The sequence below is a fragment of the Leptonychotes weddellii genome, chromosome 1, assembly GCF_054177405.1.
Source record: "Leptonychotes weddellii isolate Sample4059 chromosome 1, ASM5417740v2, whole genome shotgun sequence".
Classification (NCBI taxonomy): domain Eukaryota; kingdom Metazoa; phylum Chordata; class Mammalia; order Carnivora; family Phocidae; genus Leptonychotes; species Leptonychotes weddellii.
This window is the reverse complement of record NC_138369.1, coordinates 185,627,119-185,648,713: the sequence shown is the minus strand read 5'-3', so window position 1 is coordinate 185,648,713 and position 21,595 is coordinate 185,627,119. Positions and strand designations below refer to the sequence as shown.

At 52.5% G+C, this 21,595-nt stretch overlaps 1 protein-coding gene across 1 annotated transcript in view; it reads right to left on the bottom strand.

Moving 5' to 3' along the window:
• SIM2 (SIM bHLH transcription factor 2) overlaps positions 1–18,566 on the bottom strand; it is a 48,775-nt gene extending 30,209 nt beyond the window's left edge. The window contains exons 1-3 of the mRNA XM_081799941.1: positions 17,765–18,566; positions 8,534–8,616; positions 5,408–5,497 (exon numbers count right to left, since the gene is read on the bottom strand). Of these exons, the coding sequence (XP_081656067.1) occupies positions 5,408–5,497; positions 8,534–8,616; positions 17,765–17,939 (348 nt within the window). The 5' untranslated portion in view covers positions 17,940–18,566. The remainder of the gene's footprint in view (positions 1–5,407; positions 5,498–8,533; positions 8,617–17,764) is intronic.
• Between the last annotated feature and the right edge of the window lie 3,029 nt (positions 18,567–21,595).

The window sequence follows — 21,595 nt, the reverse complement described above, 5'->3', positions numbered from 1 at the left end:
AGGTCTTCCAATTTGTTAAGACGTAGGAGTTGCCATTTTATTCAGAACAAATTCTGTTTCTGGCCTGCTAAGTAATCTTGTCCCTAAACCGGCTTTCGCAGTTTTGTTTTCTGCATTATTCATGGAATGTTTCTTGCCAATATTATGCCTACAGAGGAACGGAGAGAATCCTGTTACAGAAAGCCTCCCTCCCTCCCCACTTGACCCAAAAGGGGATTTGCCTATGACCAAAGTTATTACGCGAGTTCATTAAAAACAATAAGGATTAAGAACTAAATAGTCTTCTTTCAAATCATTTCTGTTCATCCTTAAAAAATTTCGATAAACCAGCAAGTGTTAAGTCAGCCATTTGGGACAGGACCATCTCCTCTTCCCTGAAGTCAGTGATGGAGATTCCTGGTAAGCTCTGTCAGGTGGAGAGGGACAGAGGCAAATCAATAAGGGAGCTGGGCTTTTTTTTTTTTTTTTAATCGAGTCACACTTCAACAGCTTATTTTTAAAATGAAAACATAACAAGATAGATTTTGTGTGTGTGTGGGTCTATCATTTCTCCCTTACTCATGTTCTTAGGGGAAAAAATGAGCATTCTGGTTTGCACCAAGTTCTTAATCAGAAAAAAGTACCCCATGTCTTTTTAGAGAAAGTATATTTATATACTTGCATCTGTCCTTACAGGGATTCGATTCGCGTTTTAATCCCAAAGCAGCTTCGTCTGTCTTCAAAGACCCCATTCTCACCACATGCATTTGGAGAATAAGAGAGAAGGTCTATGAATTAAGAGGCTTGATTTTCTGAATCCTTGGTTCAGTTATAAACTCCAAGGCTGTCCAGGAAGTAAAATGGTCTTCAAATAACGGAAATGTTTTTAAAGAACAAATTTTGGAATGATAAAACAGTGCTGACCTTGACTTAAAATTATGGTTGACATGGTGTTTCCTGTATTTACATATCTATTCGTGCTTTTGAATGGTTGAAAGAAATGTGACTACCTCACAAAAAAAAAAAAAAATTATGGCTGTCGCTATAAAACTCCCCAGGTCTCATACATCAACCGTATTAAAACAGACCCTCAATGTGATATTTTAGTATTTGTAAAACCCTGCTAACTACAAAATGAATTGCTTTCCTACTAAGAGTGTTTTTATGTTTTGCTGAATAGCTTTCCTTCCTGCTAAGAAAACTACATCTGATAAATACAGCACTAAATGGATATATTCTGGGTCGGAAGGGGAAAGTCACCCAGTACTCTGGAAATACACATTACTCTGCTTTGGGTGTTTTGCTGACTATGGTAAATTAAGCATTAAAAAAAAAAAAGATGGTTTGGATTTCAGAGTTCGAGTTATGTCAACAAACATAAAACGCTGTCCTTTCTCTTTATTTCAAAAGTGCAAGGATTAGGTCTTATGGCCCCAAACAATGCCATGGCTATTTTTACGGCTGTGGTTCCGGCCACAATCTCAAATATTACATTTTCCTTTATATGTCTCATAAAAGGCTATTTCACACATATCTATAGTTATTTGAAAACTTGTATTAGTTACCTAGATGCTATATAACGTATGCGGCTTTGGTGAAGAAATTTAAACCACGGGGATGCTTGAAAGAGTCTGCGGAAATACAGAGCAGGTATACAGGGCTTTTTTTTCCTTCTTCCAATATAAGTACGTTAATCACATTAACCAAAGAACCGTGGAACTAACCACCTAATAAACCTGTGTGGAAAAAGAGTGCTTCCCCAGCTCTACCTTTTGACCACATGAATCATTACCTATTATTTGTGTGTGCACACACCAAGTAGGATTTTCAAGCCTGTAGCCTGACTCTGTTTCCCCACACTGGGACCGTGAGCTGAGGAGACAACTTGCAATTCGTGGTCATCTCTGTCACTCTTTGGTCCGAAAGTCTGACAGGGGATCACCCTGTTTACTAATTCAAAAGCAAAAATAATAAACTCTACCAGATTTCTTACTCCCACACTTGTTTTTAAAAAGTTCAATGAAAGAGTTTGGATTAGGACGGGCTTATAACACATAAAGAATGATTTTTATACTCTCAAATACATCACTCAGATAGTTATTTAGATAGTGTAGATTTAAAAAAAAAGAAACACCACCACCACTTTGCTGTGAATTATCAAACAATTATGACAAACCTAGGAGCTTAGGTTCCCCAGGAGCTGCTAACATAGAGTTTAACCCTGAATTAATGTGAAAGATGTTACTTAATGAGATAACGTCACTGAGAATAATTGAAAGTTCTTGGACCACAGAAGGATACTATGTAAATAAAAGCTATCAGTACTATCGTTATTCATCAGAAAATCTGTTTAAAGGGCTACTCGGCCTACTGGATAGAATTTTCTTAACACTTTCATCTCTGAGGATTTAAAAAAAATCCTTAAGCCTATTTTAATAAAATTTTCATGTTTGACATATTTGCCTGACTTCTTACTACTAATAAAAATAATCTAAAAGGTACAAAAAAATTTTTTTAAAGGAGAAGCTGGGTATTTGACATCCTTTTCAATACTTCATTTTACTATTTAAGTAAAGAAGACAGAAAAAAATACACATTGTGATTCTGCCTAGATTTCCTTCTGCAGAGTTAATCGTGAGCAGGAGACAGATCGGAGGGAAAGGTTTGTTGTTGCTTATTTAAACAGTTCAGCGTGGAACACTCCCCAGACCCTAGCCAGGGCTCACGTCTGCATTAAAGTGTTTTCATAGCTGGAGACTGATGGTGAGACAGTCCCGCCAAGCGATCAGGGGGAAAAAAACATCAGTCGCTCTACAGTCAGTTTGATTTATCTTTTTTTAAACTGACACTTCTCCCGGCCAGCAACATATAGACAAAAGGCATCTTTACAACATTCTTGAAAAATGATGGTGTGTAGAACTCCCTCCCTTTTCAAAATTATGACTCCAAGTTTTATTTCTGCATTATGACCAAAAGGAAATATAGTTTTAATTGGGATTCATCATGAACAGGAGTTCATCATGAATAGGAGGCAGATTTGTCACCTATCCAATATTTTGTTCATTCTTAATTATTGTGCTCATAAACGGTCAATTTCATTTCCCACATAAAAAGAGAAAAATGACAGAGAGAGAGTTGTAGGATGCTAGACTGAGCAGCCTGACTGAGTCAACTGGAGTCCTGGGATGTGCACAGGGCCTTATGATGTGCCAGAACATTCCACAGGACTACGCAGCCCCAACATGTGCCCAGCAACGGACACTATTTGAAGCAACTTTTGTGCTACTTGAAGTATAGTTCTAATGAAACTGTGGGAGGGGCGCCTGGGTGGCTCAGTTGGTTGAGCGACTGCCTTCGGCTCAGGTCATGATCCTGGAGTCCCGGGATCGAGTCCCGCATCGGGCTCCCTGCTCGGCAGGGAGTCTGCTTCTCCCTCTGACCCTCCCCCCTCTCATGTGCTCTCTCTCATTCTCTCTCTCTCAAATAAATAAATAAAATCTTTAAAAAAAAGAAAAAAAAAAAAAAGAAACTGTGGGGATACCTGGATTCTGTGCAGCTCCCTATTATTTATAAATGACATAAAATGGGCACTTTGATATAGTTCTTACCACAATCCTGAAAGAGAGGTAGAGCGGGCAGGATTTTCTTATTTAAGTGATGGTTCAGGGAGGCTAAGTACCTGACCTATCAGACAATGAAAACCATATAACTGGGCATTTCCCTTTTTGCTTTGACTGCTAGGGAGCTCAGATCTAAATTTAATATCTGAAAATAGTGACTGTACCTGTTTTATCTTTACCAGTCCTTTTTAAAGGAGGTGAAATGTTTTATCTTGTTTGTGACATTATTCTAAGACTAACCAAAGATTCAATAAATTACAATTGAAAAATCAAGTAATCTGCTCAAAATCATTCAGCCACAGACAGAACGACGGCTAGACACCAGACTGGTTACAACTAAAGGACCTTAAATAATTCTAAATAGGGCAAGGTGGAAATTCAGAGCATAACAACCTTGGAAAATATATAAATAGTACATTTCATGTTCCCAACAGTATTTCCCGTTCTACGAGTATACTAATGCCATTAGTCATGGAAGTATAAGAGCCAAACCTTAGCAAATCTTAGCTGGGAGACCTGGTTTCGGAAAGAAAGAGAAGAGGAAGAGAAAAGGAAACACTAAATAATTTTAATATGAGATTCTCTTTAAAGGACTTTACATAAGAAACAGAGGCACAGAAACCCCCTTGGGCATGGATAAGGATATACACACATTGGAAGAGAAGGTTGTAAATAAATGGCAAGTTTAAAAAAATGCAATGGTAGAAAAAGAAAAGGAATACACCAGATGCAGATTTCCAAATTGGTAATTTTGTTTTTCCATGAAAAAAACCCCAGCGCCATTAATTGGCAGGTTTTATTTTGGCTTAACTACAGAGGCGGCTGGTGCAATACAGATTATTCATCTGCCTCCTGGGAGCCCATTTCCTGTCTCTAATTAATTCTAGTATGTCTTCAATCGTGATGAAAAAAAGCACTCTGATAAGTCACAATATAAAGAAACATTTAATCCCTAGATATATATAAAAATGTGACTTTTAGAACCTCCATCCAGGCTTGTTAAATCAGAAATGTGAAGGGCCACAATCAGACTCCTCCCCTCCCCACATTCCGAGGAGCCCAGACAGCATTCCGCGCACCCCCCTAGCCCGCCCCGCCAAACCCTTGGCTTGACCGGAATAGATAAAGCTGAGTGCACCTCTTTCCTTGACGGGATGAACCCCTTTTTAAAAGACAGTTCCAGAAAAATCGGTAATATTTAAATGTTCTAGAGAAAACAGGACCTTGCTGTGCAAAACAGTAGTAAACTGAGTTTTATGAGTTTCTATCACAAGCATATAAAATGCTTTACTGAAGCGACCACTGAACTGGAAAAACTCAGGAAAAATTACCCTGAATTCCATGTGAACACTCATAAATCTACCCCCCCTTCTCTCTCCCCAAAGCACAGTCTGCATAAAATCCATGTTCAACATCAGTTTTCCTCTTGCTTTCATGGCAACTCACAATACCACGTGCAGCCCAGCAAGCATGGACAGAAAAATCTCCCTTTGTGAAGCTCTTGTTAGTGGCAGAGTGTTACTGTAGAAGCAGAGTCCAGGCTATCAGACAGAATCTCAGAACAAAGCTGACTGTTGCAAAGATATACTGGTCATTAATCCCAAAGGAAAAAGAAAGTAAAACCGGGAAATGCAACATGAAGAAAAGCTCAGCGGGATGGCCTAAGAAGATGATTTTGCAGTTTTGGATTATTTCATACACAAAAGCAGACGCTTGAACAGAATCATTTACAAGTTGGGTAAGACGGTCAAGATCCGCCAACGCTTACTTTTATATTTTGGTTGTATATAAAATTAGGTAATACCTACCTGAGACAAGCCCAAATGCACAGAAGCTGTTTCCGATATATACATGATTTTGCCATCAGATGCTACCACGAAAACAAATCCATCCAAAGTCTGTAAAAGAGAGTGCCAGGGGAAGAGGTGGTAGTTAATACAGTAGACTGAAATCTCATAATTGTACTGTCACTGAGGTGGAGGAATGTATAAAATATTATCATCCATACATAGTTGTTAAATGCAAAACGAGCCCAGGGCCATAAGAAGGATTCCAGGTTATAACACTGAAGGTTTAATTCCCGGGCCCAGGCTCTCAAATGCTTTTAAAGCACTTTAAAAACAATCTTATATCCACATCACAAAAATCATGCAAAACACTTGAGAACTCCTAACATGCTCAGTTTAAATGCAGTAGTTTTATTGTTTAGGGTTATTTTAGCACTTAGCACAAATCCGGAGTTCTATCGTACTTAGGGGGAAACCTACCACTATATAGACCATTTTATGTCATAATTGGCAGTCCTTTATACCACTAGGACATATGCTTTATTTGCCACAATTTTCTAGTTACCCCTAAGTACTATTTGAATAATAAATTCCGAACACTACCACTCCCCTGAAAATACCCGGTTATTTTAACAGACTATGTCTACAGAATTAACTACTTAGAATTTGCAAGAGATCAAGTAACCTTTGCAAAATTCAAGGAGAAAAAGTATCAATTTCTGAAAAATTAAAACTACCTAAATGATACTGCCTAAGTTGGCTAGCCCTCAAAAAAATAAAGTAAAATTTTAGGAGCTAATTAAGACAAATAAAAAGGTAATGATTATATTTATATGTGGCAAGGATAAAAAGACTAAATTATTTTTGAAAAAGGAAACTGCATTTTTATTTACCCATTCATATTTTAGATCCAGAACCAAAGAAAAGCAATAAAGTTGGTGAAAGATCCATACAACCCACAATGCTGCCCCCATAAAAAATATTCCAAATTAATTTCTGGCCACAAATTCTATTTTTACAGCATGTAATTGAAACCAGATTACCTTCGGTTTTTCTAAATCTGCCCCCTTTTTGGAGGGGGATCTACAAAGAATGTAGTAGAAGTGAAACTTGAAAGATACATTCTGCCGTCTCAAATACAGTTTTACTGTAAAAATCCTTTGCCAACTAAACTATCATCACCCTAACCTACACTGAGGTTGAAATCAACATCTTGATTATAAGCCTTACTTTCTCGTTTCTAACTCAGCTACAAAATATTTTCCCAACTAAATTCCGTTTCAGAAATATAAACTATACAGCAATTTCTAAAGTTATAAACGTTTTGGCACATTTTAAACTTTTGCTTAACTCCAAAATCATTAAAGAGATACATTTATTGAAACAGTATCTGACAGCCATATGAGAAAAAAAGAAAAAAATTATCATAATTAAATTCTGAAAGTTGCCAGCAGTAGCTAAAAAAATAATATCGTTAATGGAAAATGTTGGGTATGTCTTCATAGCTTCCAATGACCTAATTCGCTTGAATGTATATTAACGGTAAACAAGTCCGTCGGCACAGCATTCCGGAATTAAAGAAATGCACAGTGGAGGAACCTGTGCCCGCCAGGTTTTCACTGAGTTGTCCCTGATGTTAGTGTCACTTATAATATGTAGGAGTATCAAACAAGCAAACCACCACGCACGGAGCTGGAAGGAGCGACTGGGTGAGCTCAGGGCGCGGGAAGGACTCCAAGAGCGCCATTTCCCCGCCTGGCTACCACATCGTTCGCTTTCTGCTGTAAAAGCTTCAGGTATCAAATATTCCCCGGGATCTTCTCTTCCCCGGAGCATGCATTAAAAAAAAAGGGGGGGGAATCATACTAGGACATTTGGGGAAAGGGATTTTGAAAAGATCCGCTTTTTTTCAAAATGCGGTGTTCTTGGCTGACTTGCTGACCCAAGTCATTGCGTACTGCCGCCAACCTATTTTTTTTTTCTTGTAAAGAAAACACAAAATAGAAGGAGGAAATGCAAAACAGCTCTTGGTAAGCATTTTTTGATGGCAGAGACAAATGACAGGTGGGGGGAATGAATCGGGTCGTTGATGAGGCTCTGTAAAGGGCATTTGAAAGATTCAGAGACAAGAGGCATTGCTGTCCCCACCTAGCGCCAGCCGCTGACTTGGAAATGGCCGGTTGTGCGCACGCTTAGTCGGCCAGAGCCGCAGACACTGCGGGCCAAAGCCCAGGCCAGGAGCGGTTTACCAACCCTGGACTAAATGACTCCGAGCTGAGGGCTATAAGCGGCTGACCACAAACCAAGCAAGGGCTCCCTCCGTGAGCCAGGTGACCCCGGAGGCCACACCAGGTCCCGACCTGGAGCACTCAAGAACTGGAGGACTTGGGTTGAACCAGGCTCCAGCACTTGCTGTGTGACCTCAGGCATGTTGCTTAACCTCTCTGTGCCTCAATTTCCTCCTTTGAAAAAATGGAGCTCAAAATAGAACCTACTCTAGATGGGTGGTGATGCACCCTGACACAATAAGATTTAAAACAGAATCTGGTCGTAGTAAACTCTCAATAAATGCTAACTGTTAATATTCTATTATAGATACTGTCTTTTCTTGCACCCCCTCCAAACATACACGATTGTCAAAGGCTTTAGGACTGCCACACTCTGGCTCAGAGCCTCCGCTGGATCATTCCTTCTTTGGCTCAAGCGCCTGGCACAGCGTCTATAACAGAGCAAGCGCTCCACAGAAGTTCGCTAAGGGAAGTGAGGTTGGAAAGAACCGCGTGCCCACTGGCGTCCTTAGGCCTAGGTCTGGTGAGCTGGTGAGTACTGGGGCTGGGACACGGTGACATGCCCGATGGGGGTGGGGCTGGCCAGAGGTTACTCTGAGCTGAGTCCACCCCGGTCCCGGCCTCCAAAGAGGATGCACGGTCAGAGGGTGGGGAGGTAAACAATTGCCTCGAGGTCCAGCAGCTGCCTCTGGCCTCGGCGACTTCTGCAGCCTGATGGTGGCCTATGGATCCACCCTGGGCTCCTTGGGGAGGGACATCTCGAGACTGGAGTGGCGGGGTCAGAAGGGAGCCCCCACCCGGGCGCGGGTCCTCGCCTTAGGCAGCGGCTGCGCTCCTCCCCCGCTCAAAGGAGCCTTACCTGAAGCAAGTGCGATCCCAGCTCCTTGGCGACGCTGTCCAGGGGCCCCGCGCGGCTTGGCTGTCCCCACGCGTCTCCTAAACCTGGACCGGGGAATAAAGCAAATCAGTAAACGGCAGCGCCAATCGAGAGGCCCCACGCCCCGCAGAGCGCGCGGAACCTCCGCACCGCGCGCCCTGGTCGGCGGGAATCCCGAGCGTCCCGCCTGCCGCCTCCCGGGCCCCTCAGGCCGCCGTCTGTGTTCTTGCCATCGCCCCTTTGCCCTGGATTAAAGAGAAAAAAAGGCCAGAGGAGATATTCCGGCCGAGGCCTCGGGTCCAAGCGCCCCCAGTGCGCGCTGAGCTCGCCAGGCCCATAGCTCCCGTGGGTCGCCCACGTGCTCACGGCTCCGAAATTGCCGTTTTATTTGAAATGCCATAAAGTAATCTAATCTGCTTTGAAACCTGCCATCCTCGAAGCCAAACGGGGATATCGATTTGACCTGTAAATATTCCCCCAAGGACCCTCCCTCACTCCCTCCCTTCACTGTGTCGCCGGCAACTATGCATTTTCCTAAAGACAAGCCCAGACAAAATGTCCTAGCCGTCCAGGAGGCAGCTTTTTCTGCATAAAAAAAGTTTTTGGTTTTTTGGTTGTTTTTAAACCTCACGTAATCCCTCGGACTCCCCAGCCCTCAGAGGCGCCTCGGGAGCGCGGTCCCTCTTCCGATCCTAGTGCTCCAGCTTGGGAAGGGTTTACCTGGGGCCTTCCCCAGAACAAGCTCCTAACGCACCCGAAGCGGGGCGGGGGAGGGGCCGAAGGCGGTGGGAGTCTTGTAGGTACTGACGATAACTGGAAGGTATCTGTTGCCACATAATTAGGGTTCCCCAGTTCTTAACTGCCCCCCCAAAGACATCCTGCTTCTCCCCCACCACCTCCCTGAAGCTCGCAAGTGTTTCAGAAAGCGCACCAGGGGAAAGGTGGCTCGGCTCAGCGAAGCCTCCTCTCCTGTGTCCCCGGCTCTGCTGCGTGACCCCAGAAATCCCAGGCTTTCTTCTGCGTATTCCGGAGAAAGTAGAAAAGCCGGGTGAGGTTTCAGCGCTAAGTGCCGGGTGGGAGAACCCTCAGCGGCTACTTGGAGTCCTTCTGCTTCGGGCCGGGCCAGCAACTGTCCAGTTCGCGCCACCGCCCAGGAGCGACGTGGAGAAGGCCAGCGACTGCTGTCCTCAGCCTGCGCCCCATTGCCTCCAGCGGAGAAGGCGGCCCCAGGCTCCAGGCCCACTCGCGCACCGGCTGCCACCCCTGCGGGGTGAGCTGTGGGTCCCGCTGCCCGCACATCAGTTATCCTCCCTTCCTGCAGGCCAGACCGGCCCCTGCCCGCTGCGGGCGGGGAGTGCGGGACACGAAGCCAGAGCGGAATGCGCGGGATGGGGAACCTCGCCTAGTCTCAGCGAATTTGGGGACCATTCCCTGGGACCACAAAATTCCCCCAAGCGGACTGCGGCGAGTGGGTGGCCTGGAAAGTCCCCGCGTAGGCACTCTGGGTCTCCCTGCGCTGTCCCCGCAGGTGTCAGGAAGCACAGCTTCTGGAGGCCTCCACCCCAAGAGCGAGGGAAGCGCCTGGCCCCAGAGCCCCTCAGGGCCCAGGCCCCCCCCCAAGAGGCTTTGGAGACCCTTCCCTGCAAACTCTGTTCAGCAAAAAAAGGATGACCTTTAATTTCTCCTCCTCGGCTGTAGGAATTAGGGGCTTATCCTGGTCTCCCCATAAGGAAGTGACTAAATTCCACATATCCTGATCCCCCAAACAGGATCACAGCCCCTCAGCCTCCACAGAGGTGTCTTCTTAACCCCAGGAAGTTACTGTCTGCCCAATTTCACTTCCAAGGATGACCACAGTGACCATAATAAGGCACCACTGGCTCTCACCAGCAGGTCCTCCCCCAGCCCCCATCTGTGCAGGATGGCTTGGTGGGGTCAACGTTTACTCCGTTATTAAAAACCCTGGGACTTGAATGAAAAATAATTTAATAAAGACCCAGGAATCCTGATTTCTGAAAATGGGACAACCGTGCCCTGGTAACTGTCCTTTACCCAACTCCTGGGTCCTTTCCCTGGTTTGCACCACACTAGCCTTGCCTGGCTCAGCAGGAAAAGTGAACTTCGCCTTCCAGATTAGGCTTCTTGCAGTGTCCACAGCCAGGTGACCTGGGGAAATCTGTACCTCTGGGAAAGGGGCAGACCCAAACCAGACTTCCCTGCCCAGCTCTCCCAAAAGCCTTGTGGAAGGCTCTGGCCTTTCCAAAAGTGCACTGGGTACACAGGACAATTTTTCATATAATTCAAATACCCGGATACTTCAAAAGAGCCTGTTCTCTTATATCATAATTTTTCCCATAATTTCCTGACACCTCTGCTTTACTGGCAGATCTTCGAGCCCCACATCGGGGCTCCCTGCTCCGCAGGGGGCCTGCTTCTCCCTCTCCCGCTCCCCCTGCTTGCGTTCCCTCTCTTGCTGTGTCTCTCTCTCTCTGTCAAATAAATAAATAAAATCTTAAAAAAAAAAAAAAAAGAAAGAAACCTCTGTGGGTGAGACCTTTTCACTCCACCCATAAAAATCTACTTTGGGGGGCGCCTGGGTGGCTCAGTCGTTAAGCGTCTGCCTTCGGCTCAGGTCATGATCCCAGGGTCCTGGGATCGAGTCCCGCACCGGGCTCCCTGCTCCGCGGGAGGCCTGCTTCTCCCTCTCCCACTCCCCCTGCTTGTGTTCCCTCTCCCACTCCCCCTGCTTGTGTTCCCTCTCTCGCTGTGCCTCTCTCTGTCAAATAAATAAATAAAATCTTTTAAAAAAAAAATCTACTTTGGGCTAAACGCAGAGACTAAATAGGTAAGGTTTGTAACAAGAACCAAAAAATGGTCTTGGTACTTGTAAAGCCATATATATCCCCCCAAAAGTGAGGCGCCGGGCACGTGGCCCTTATCTGGACCTAACAAAGGGCTTTATTTGTTTGAGAAATGAGGGGAGACAGGTAAGACTGAGCTAAGCCCCTCCAAGGTTATCAGTGACCTCATCTGGTCCTGGGAGCACCCACCTTCCACTGACTGTGGGGGGAGCAGCCGGATGGCGGGGAGCACCCCAAGCCTGGCCTGTGGTTCCCCTGCCAAGGTTTGCTATCCTAATTGCCCTACATGTGTCAGCAGGGAAATCCACTGGGAACTCCCTCCTACTGGGAATCCAGATGGCCAGGTCATGTGGGGAGGAGGCCAGCCACTGGGTCAGAAGAGAAAGGGAGCCAGGAATCCCCTTTCCCCCTCTGCCTCTGAGGGTTTGTGGGTACCTGCACCTTAGTATCCACACTTGGCTACTTGGCTGACCGGCTGTTTGGCTTAAACCTTACCAGGCTCTCCTGCCACTGAAGCTATCTAAATATGGTCCCGCCTCTCTGGGTGCTCAGTTAGTCAGTCAACAAACAGCTGTTGAGCACCTGCTGTGCAACCCCAGAGAAAGGGTCTGGAGTTTGATAAGAACTCCTGGGATGGACAGCGGTTTCTGGAAGGCAGCCTTGGGTATCTGGCGTGGTGACAAGAACACTCCTCGCAGGGATCTTGTGAAAACTAAACAGGGTTAATAGGGGATCATCTGACCCTGCCACCACCCGTCCATGGAGAATTGGATCTGGGATTGAGAAAATCCAGGACAGACCTTTCTGGAGCTCCCAGGGGACACAGGGGGATCTCACCTCCTTCTGCCCCCACTCCCCAGCTGGGCCAGTCTGGATGGTCTGATCTCCAGCAAGTGCCCTGACCTCTAACCTTTATTTCTCAACTCTAAAGTGGGGGGTTTTGTAGGATTAAATGAACTAAACCAGAGGGTGCTGAGCAAAGCGCTGGGTCCCCTGGAAAGCGGTGGTGCCTCAACGGCCTTGGTCCAGCCTTCTGCCTTCCCACTCCTTCCATGCCTACTAGCCCCTTGCCGGGGGAGGAAGCGTGTTATTGGGGAGCGTGGCCTCTTGAGAATCGTGGGCCATCTGAGGACACAAGGTCACACGGGCTGACTGCAGACTACTCCAAAGTCAAGAAGGGTGTGCGGGGGCTGAGCGGGGGGCTGAGCTGGGGGCTAAGGGCCGGCTGCTCGGCTTCTCCACCGCGACACCCCCCGCCCCAACGCAAGGGAGACGGCGTGGAAGGCCGGTCGGCCCGCGGGTATTTACAACCCGGCTTTCGGAGCATTACCGGCCGCGGGGGCGGCAGGCTCAGGGGCTCGGGTCCAGGGCTACCGGGCGTCGCGCGCCCGGGCGAGGTTGTAACGCGGGCGCTGGGGGCCGGGCTGCCGCCTCGCCACTCTAGGGGAGCCCAGAGCTGGCGCTCCTTCCTCGCTCGACTCCAGGACCATGTAAACGCTCACGGTTCTGGGGTTCCTCCGAGCACTTCAGCTTCCGGCCTTGGAATGCTTCGTTCTGTCCGGGGTTCCCGAGAAGCCCGGCCTTTGGACCCTTTTCCAAACCCACGGTCGCCCAGCGGGCGGGGACCAGGGTGTGAAGGGGGGTTGTGGGGACGCGCCAAGAAGGCCTCCCCGGGCCCGGCCGAGCGGGGAAGGGAGGGGGCTTCCAGCCTGGCCTCGCCTGGCCGCCGGCCAGAGTACGTGCTCAGACAACAGACGCAAGGCCCGGCCCCCCGCACCCCCCCACCCCGCGCCTAACGCTGAGACCTCGGAGGCTGGGACGGAGGCCCGGCCGCGGCCCGCACGGAGGAGCGCGCGGGGCCCGGCGCCGCCCGGAGCGGCTTCCCCGCCGCGCCTCCGAGCGCCCCGGCCGCCGCCTGGGTTCTGGCCGCCGGGCGCTGAACGTGCGGCTCGCGCGCGCTCCGGTTCCTGCCTGGAACCGCCGGGGGCCCCCGCACCCCGGAGTTCCCTTCACCGCTGCCCACAGCTCACAGCATGCTGCTCGGCGACTGTGAGCTTTCCCTCCCGGAGCGATGCGGAGAGGGTTGTAAAGCTCCACGTTATTCTAAAAAATAAGTTTGTTTTCTTTTTTTAAATCTACATTATTTCGGGCTTCGGTAGAGAAAGGGCTCGGGTCTGTCTAGGTTTAGGGCGGGTCTGTTCTCACCAAACCGTCTAAATCAAAGCGTTTCCATTCCCAACAACAATTTCTAGCCGTCTGCCTGAATCTAAACCCAGACATTCCACCACTGGAATGATTCCGGCCTCAAACCCCCATTATTGTTGTGTGAGAATAACAGTGTTGCACTCCCTTCCCCTGCTTTCAGCCGCACCTGTCCAGAGTCTTCAGGTCTGGGAAAGGAGGAGGAGGGGCTGTGTTCTCCCTGAGGAAGTCAGCCTCAGTTTCTAGTTCCATTCCTCAGCTGGGACCACGGGCCAGTCCCTCCTGTCCCTACCCCACGGCTGGGGGTCAAATCCGACTCCGAATCCTGGCTCCTGGGAAGGAGTCTAAGCCACCGGATTGGCCTTGTGTTCCTGCCGCTCTGACTCGGGCTTCCTGAGGCCCAGTGTACATCACCTGAGGGAGAAACTTGTCCTGCGTCCTGCCTGGGATGGTCACCAAGCAGCTGTGGCCAGAGAGCAGCAGAGTTCTCCCACCTGGTGCCTCTGTGTTTCCAAAGAAACACCAGGAAGGCCACAAAGCAAAGAGGACAGGCAGATCATGGGCCCCAGCCCTTCCCTGAGCCCTGCGTGCACCAGGCCTTCCCGGCCACCAGTGAACACATGGAGTTTTTGGTTCTGAGTCCACTTCCAAAGCCGGCCTTGCTTTCCTGCCCTCTTCCCTGGCTCCCTCTCATTTCTTAGCTATTAAGCGGGGAGGGGGGGGGCGCGGCGGGGCAGAAAATAGCAGGTCTTCTAACTGCAGACAGTGAGTCCCAGAGGCGCACAGAGTGGGGACACTCTGCCATCTAAGCCATGCCTAGTTCAGGAAACACTCGCACTCCCAGGACAAAGTGACTGGAGTAAGAACATGTTAGATTTCCGCCTCCTCACCCTTAATCCCAGGAACCTGGTACAGCTATGGAGTTCTTAATAGGCCCATTTTGCAGACAAGGATGGGGAGTCTAGTGGGGCAGCTTCACAGAGCACAACCTTGAACGGGCTGTAAAAATTGCCAGCACCGCCCATGCCAGTCTGACCTCCGTGGGGAGTGTCCACCTTGGCTCCTATGCCTCTTTCTGCCCCGGGGGGAGGGGGGGACTCCTCCGAGCTCCTCTGTCTGTCCTCTGGCCCAGGTGGTCTCAGGATGAAAGGAGCCATGGGCAGCGAGAGGACAGGCGGCGGCCAGCGGCCACAGCAGCGACCTCCTGCTCTTGCCCTTGGTGTAGGACCCTGGAAAGGGCCCGTCCCTCTCTGGCCTCAATTTCCTCAGGGACTGAGGGTTAGTTGGGGATGCCTGTGGTTCCTTTGGACTGTGCTATGCATTTTCTGACTCCCAAAGTCCTAACTTGGCCTTGGCGTCTAGATCCTTCTTCACCCAGGGATCCCTCTTGCTCCGGGACTACGGAACAGCGGGACCAAGCTCGAGATACCGGTTTCACTTGGCATCTTTCAGTCTGCAGCCAGCCGAGAGTCGGAGCAGATCCGGGAAGTGCTGCATTGGCCCTAAACCTCCCTGATGGCTGACACCCGGATCCAGGCGGCCCCCAGGCCCTACTCCATTCCCCCCGGCGCACACCTAGGCGCGAGAACAGAGGCTAAAATCAGTTACAGCGCAGGCCACCCTCAGGAGCTACCGGAATGGCGAGTGAGTTATTTTGCATAATTGAGGTCTCTCTCTAAACGCCTCCTTCTCAGCCCAGGCACCCAACTTTACAACTCTGTGCCCCAGACTGACTTGAGGGGAGCAGCGCCACCGCCCAGAGCTGCAGGCCCCAGGCCTCTGAATGCAGTGAGGAGTCCTGGGTCTCCCAGTCCACCCATGTAGGCAAGTGCCCCCCTCCCTGCTCAGGCCCTGCTGGAGGGGGGGTCAGCGGGGGAGCCGGTCGGGACCACTGCCTTCTCCCTTCACCCCCCCCCCATCAGTCTAGACCCAGAGGTTCAGGGCCATTTCCAAAACTCTAGGGCCAAACAATTACCTCCAGGCCCCTCCCTGAGTTCCAACTTCGACAGTCACCCCCAAGAGGCATCCAGGCCACCCCTCAACCAGACCACACTACCCAACAAAGCACAAGGGCCTGCTGCTCGAGTCCTGGACCATCTCTGCAAGCCCACCTCTGCAAAGGGTTCAGGGCCACGTAATTCTGGGCTCAAAGGCCTTGGAGACTCACTTCCCAGAGTTAGAACACCCAGATTCAATTCTTAAAAATCTGCAGAAGAAGTACACCCACCACTTCCCAATTTTTAGCAGGCTTTCCTGGAAATTCTCCAAACAATAAATGGCTTACAATTAGCCCTCTTTCTCCAGGCCTCCCTTTCTAATTTCTCGCTTACTTGAAATCATTGGTAACAAATCATTTAATATTCCAGTCCTGGCTTCTAATGTGTTTATTTCCAGTGGGGAGGTGAGAGGAGGCCAGGGTCCTGTCCTGGTTCCCCACCTGCTTGCAGCATGCAAATTAAGAAACAGCTCACTGGGGTGGGGGGAATAGATAAAAAGAAAGAAAGAAAGAAAAACAAAAACGGGCTCACCACCACTCCTTCCGGGGTGGGAAGGAGACTCGACCCTTGTAAAACCCAATTCTCTTTTAATTTTAATTTTCTACTTCTCTGGTAGAGGGGTCACCACCCTTGGGCTCACTAATAGCGACCACCCGCTTGACAACTTCAAGTAGGAGAGGCTGGAGTGGGGCACGTCTTTATAGTGGGGTCGGAAAAGGAAAGAAGGAAAAGGAAAGAAGGTGTATGGGGCTAGGGTGGAGGTACAGGTCACAGGCTCTTGCACCAGGGAGGAAAGGGCTGGAGGCTGCATGGCCCAGCTGGGAGGCAAGGGCTACGGCTAGCTTTGGGGGCGGGAAGGGGGGGCTAGACTCCCCGGCCAGCTGTGATGCAGGGCTGCAGGTCACGCTGGGCGACAGGCCCTCTGAGCCCTGGAGGCAGTGTGAAGTGCAGCTCCAGACCCAGAGCCAATTACTTATAACAGGCTTAGGGGCAACCAACGCAAAGGTCAAGCTTACTGGCTTCTGGCTGGTCGCCGGCCAGGCGCTTTAATGGAGGCAGCCTGCACCCAAAGGACACCTGTCGCTGCAGTGCAGCCACGTTCCGTGTCCTGCAGCTGAAGTTGTGTCTACTTCCCCACCGGCTTCTGGAGCTCCACACGGCGCTAGGGGCTCCTCAGCCCAGAAGTCTCGGAGTGCCCAGTAGGCCCCCCGTGCAGTGTCTCAGCCCAGGGTCAGAATCTCTCGCGCCAGGCTGCAGCCACCCTGTCTGGGGACAGAGATGCTGAAAGGTGATCGGTTGAGAAACACCAGGACACCAAAAGGAACGCTGTGGTGACCAGGCCTCCCCAGCCCCGTTGCTCAGAAGTGCCCAGCCCAGCAGCCATGGTCACCCGCAGGCCATGTGCTAGCGGGGAATGCTGGCCAGCACGCCATTACTTACCACCGGAGTCTGCTGGACCCATGGGTCCTGGTGCCCCTTGCCTACCGTGGCACCTGCCCCTCCGGTTTATAATTCCAATCAGGAAAAGAAGACTGTGTTCTGGCCTGCCTGCCATTTTTCTTCTAGTCCCCTCTCTGGCCTGCAGGTTTTCAGCTCACCTACTTTCGGTCTCTCCTACCCTGACCTGCCCTGCCCAGGCCAAGGGAGCAAAGAAGAGGCAGCCAGAGAGGCCCAAATCTGAGGCCCAGGCCCCAAACAAGTGCCCTGCTCATGGCTAGGGCCTTCAGGGCCTGGGCCTCCGGGCGCACTCCGCTCTCTCCCAGGCCAGGAGCAGCAAGCACGTCTCACCTTCGGATGGGGTGCTCACACTTCCCCTCCCAGAAAAAGAGATACGAATGAAAGAAAGAAAAAATAAAAGGTAGAGTTAAAGACATGAAGAGAAAAGAAAAGAAAAAGGAAAGAAACGGAACGAAAAGAAAAGAAGGGAAACCAGAATGGACCAGCATGATCACAAAACAATTCCTGATTCGCCGGGTCCACACTTGGGCCAGAAGACGGTCTAGTCCCCACGGCGCCAACACCCTGGCTCCTCTCTCCAACAGGAGCCGAAGCTCCCGGCGCGGCCTCCCCAAGACTCCCTGGCACTGGCGCTTCAAGCCAGCTCCAGCTCCCCGCTTGGGCCGAGGCTCTCGGCCGCCCACCTGCGGCCTCACCTTCGGGGAAGACGGCCCGCATCTTCAAGTAGCTGGTGGTGAGTCGGATGATAGACGCCTTGTCCAGCTGCGAGGTGATGGCCGACGGCAGCGGGAGCAGCTTGGCCAGCTCGTAAAACTCGCCATTTTCCTTCTCCCTCCTGGTCTTGGCCGCATTCTTGGACTTCTCCTTCATCGCGCCTCGGCTCCGGGCATATTAGACCCGGCCGTGCTCCAGGCCCTCGGAGCCCCGCTCCGGCTGCCGCGGCGGGGATGGGGAAGGGGACTCCGGGAGCCAGGTGAGTCTGGGGCACCGCCCGGGGCAGGTGCGCGGGGCAGGCCTGGGGCACCGAGAAGCCTCTCCGCCGCCGCTGGGCCCCGGAGCTCGGCGCAACCCAGCGGCGCAGCTGCGCGCTCTGCCCGCCGCCCCGGGCGCAGCCTCCTCCGGGCTGTACTGTCCCGCGGTGCCCAGAGCCCGACTTCCCGCTCGCTTCTGCTCGCTCTTCCTTTCTCCCTCCTGTCTTCTCGCGTCTCGGCTTTCCTTAGGAGGTGGAGAGTAGCCAGCGAGGAGGCAGCGGTGCCGCTTAGTCCTTGATCGAGTGTTCGTACCCGCTGCCGAGAGGCCCCTCCGGACTGGAGGGCGGCATGGGCGGCGGCGGCCGCGGAGCCATGGAGCGGGAGGGGAGCGGAGGGGAGCTGGGGCGGAGGCGGCTGGGGCCCGGCCCGGGCGCGCTCTCCTGCCCTCCCTGGCGGTTCCCTTTGCCTGGAGCCGCGGCGCCCGGAGCCCGCGATCTGTCGCGAGCCGCAGCAGCTCCGCGGTCCACGTGCGACCGAGCCGCGTTTGTTTATGGCGGACCCGCCTTCGGGCGGAGCACTCGGCCGCCGCGGCCCGGGGGGGAGGGGGGGGCGGGCGGGGGGGAGGGACCGCGGCGGGGGCGGGGGCGGCGAATCTCGCCTCCCGACCCCGCCGCGGCCCCGGAGTCACAGGCGCGCCTCCGCGTCGCGGCCTCCAGGGACTCTCCCAGGAGAGGCCCGCGCGCTCCCGGCCTCGAGGAAGTCTCGGTGAGTGCACACGGCACGCCGTGGGGACCGGCTCCGGCCAGCGGGTCGCGGGACCTGGGCGCTAGGATGGGCGGTGGGGAGGAGCGGAGGAGGGACGGAAGCGAGGGAGGGATGCCCAAGCCTCCTCTGTGGCTCCCAGACGGGTCCTGGGAGCGCGCGGCCGAGGGGAGGCGGCTTGACCCTCCGGCTTGTGCTCTTCGAGTCCTCCGGGCCTCCCGCAGGTCCCGCGCCCTCACTTCCCCACTTTGCAGGTCTGAGGGCCGAAAGGGGGCAGGCCCGAAGGGAAGACCCCCTTCCTCAGGAAAGAGCGGGAGAGAGCCTCTGCCCCTTCTGCCCTTTCTCTCCTCGAAACACAGGAGCGAAAAAAGATCGGCGCCTTCGCGGAGGGGCTGCAGGCCGCGGGGACGCGCGGGCCAGACGAAGGGAGGGGACCGGGGAGCCGAGCCTAGACGCCAGGCCTCGCCCAGGGCGGCGGCGGCGGCGGGCACAGGGTCCAACAGTCCCCGCTCCTGCAGCCCGACTCTGTGCAGCCGGAATTTTGGGGACTCGCGGCTGGGGCAGGTACTTCCGGCCAGGGGTGGCCGAGCTCGAGTAATCGAGTGAGCCTTGATAGGAGCCAAGGTGGTGGCCCCGGAAGCCCTTGGAGTGGGGAGGCACACTTGGAGATGCAGCCATAGGGCGTCCTGGTGCCTTCCCTCCGGGCCACACTGGGCCGCAAGAGTCCTCCTACCCCACTCTCACGCCACCCCCCGCCCCAGATCTGCGCCTGCAACCCCAGGAGGGCTCTCCTCCAATCCCCGACGGTCGCACCGACCCTCGCCCTTCTAGCGGTTTGAATACTGCGGTCACCGCGCGGATGTGCGCGCTGGGAGGACGCCAGCTTCTCCCGCGCGTGGGGTCAGAGGGCAGCTGCAGTGGACTCGGGGCACGGGGTCTTGCGGGTCCCTCGACCGAGTCCCGCAGACTGTACGACTGTGGGGCGCCTGATACTGAGGTGGGCTAGCGGAAGCGGAGAGGCGCCGGGGCTGCGGCGCTCCGCGCTAGGATCTCCGTTTTCAGCGGCCACCGCTCTCCCTCCCGGCCAGGTAGGAGCCTGCTGCTCCGCGCACTCACTGACCGGGGACCCGCCTCCCTCCCTCACGCCTGGGGTGGGGGGCGAGAAGAGGACCACCAACTCTGCTGCGGGCGCTCCTGACCTTTTCTGGGGATCCCTTTGAAGGGACGCCGTTGAAGGCGTCTTAGCTCCCTCGGTGGGCAAGACCGTGTGCGCAGACTCCGGCTTGGTCCCCGCAGCCCCGCGCGCTGCGGAACCCACAGCCTTGACCTTGGCTCCCGGGGCTGACGCTCCGAAACCACAGAGCAGCGCGAGTTTCGGAGTTGGTGCCCCCCACCCCCAAGCACTGCGGAGCGCAGCACTTTCCCTTGGAGTTTTGGATCTAGGAGCACTTTCCTGTTTCCAAAGGTGCGTGCAGAAGGGTCTGGACGGCGCGCGAGCGGTGAGGGTACGCAGTACCCAAACGCAGGGCGTGGGACCCGCTTCACTGCCCGGGATCTCGCGCCTGACTGCGCAGACTGCTGTCGTCTTGAGGCTTCCCGGAGAACGGGCTCCAAGAGGCAGGGACTGCCGCCTGAGGGCTGGGCCCCGCCGAAGGCTGCTCAGGCTGCCTTTGAGTGTGCTCCGGCATTTTCCTGGCTTCGGGAGGATTTAACGTTCCCCTCACCCCCACGATTTCCGATCCCCAATTATGGACCCGAGAGAATTCCTCCTAGGCTTGAAAGGGATTACTCAGATCGCAGGAACATGGCTAAGTGGAAGTGGGAGAGACCCAGCAAGTAACAGAAACTTTTCTTAAACCAAATTTCCCGGATTTTCCGGGAAAGCGTATATGAGATCTCGTCATCTCATCTTCACAGCAGCTGTTCTCGCATCAGCAGGACGGCTCCGAATCGCGGGGTTCGAGAAGTAGCACAACGGAGCGTTTGAAGACTCGTAGAATTGGGGGTATGGGACTAAAGCCTGCCTCAGCAGACAGCGAAACGGGCATTGTATATCCCCCCGACACATTCATTCAAAATACACACACACACACCGCGATGGGTCTGAGCTCCCTCCCACGCCCCCATCACCGAAAGTACCCAACATACTTGCAAGCAGACCTCGAGGTTTCCTGGGTGGTAAGGATAGTGACTTCTGCGTGGAATAGTGAAAGAAGAACGATCCCCTCCCCAGGGCGTGCCTGTCCCAGAGCGTGCCTGTCCCAGAGCTCTTTCTACCAGAAGGAAAGCCTAGGACCCCTATTACACTTAGAAGGGACACCCACAGGCTCTGTGTAAAGTGGGAAAAGCATTAAATAGGTGCTTATTAGAATGATCTGGGCATCAGCGGTGGCCGCTGGCTGGGACACCTGCTGCGTGTCCCTTGCTCCAGGGCTCCTAGTCTATGCTTTGGGGCTAACTCCGAGTGCCTCCCCCAGAGCAGAGAGGGGCCTGCAGGGGAGAAGTATAACAGCCACGAAAGACCCTGAAGTCTGGGCATCCCCCCAAAACAGGAGTTCCCCTGCTGGCCTGGAAGGAGCCTGCAGAATCTAGAATGAAGGGAGGCTGGGGGGCAGGAAGAGGGCTTGTGGGGGGGTGACCCACATATTGAGGTCAGCAAGCTTCCGGAGTATGGCGTGTTCACCAGGCGCCCCCACCCCCAGTCCTGCTTCGCACGCTTTGGCGCACCCCGAGGTGCACCAGCACGCCTCTACATACCCCCCACCTCTTAGAAATTTTCCATTAGGAAACTGA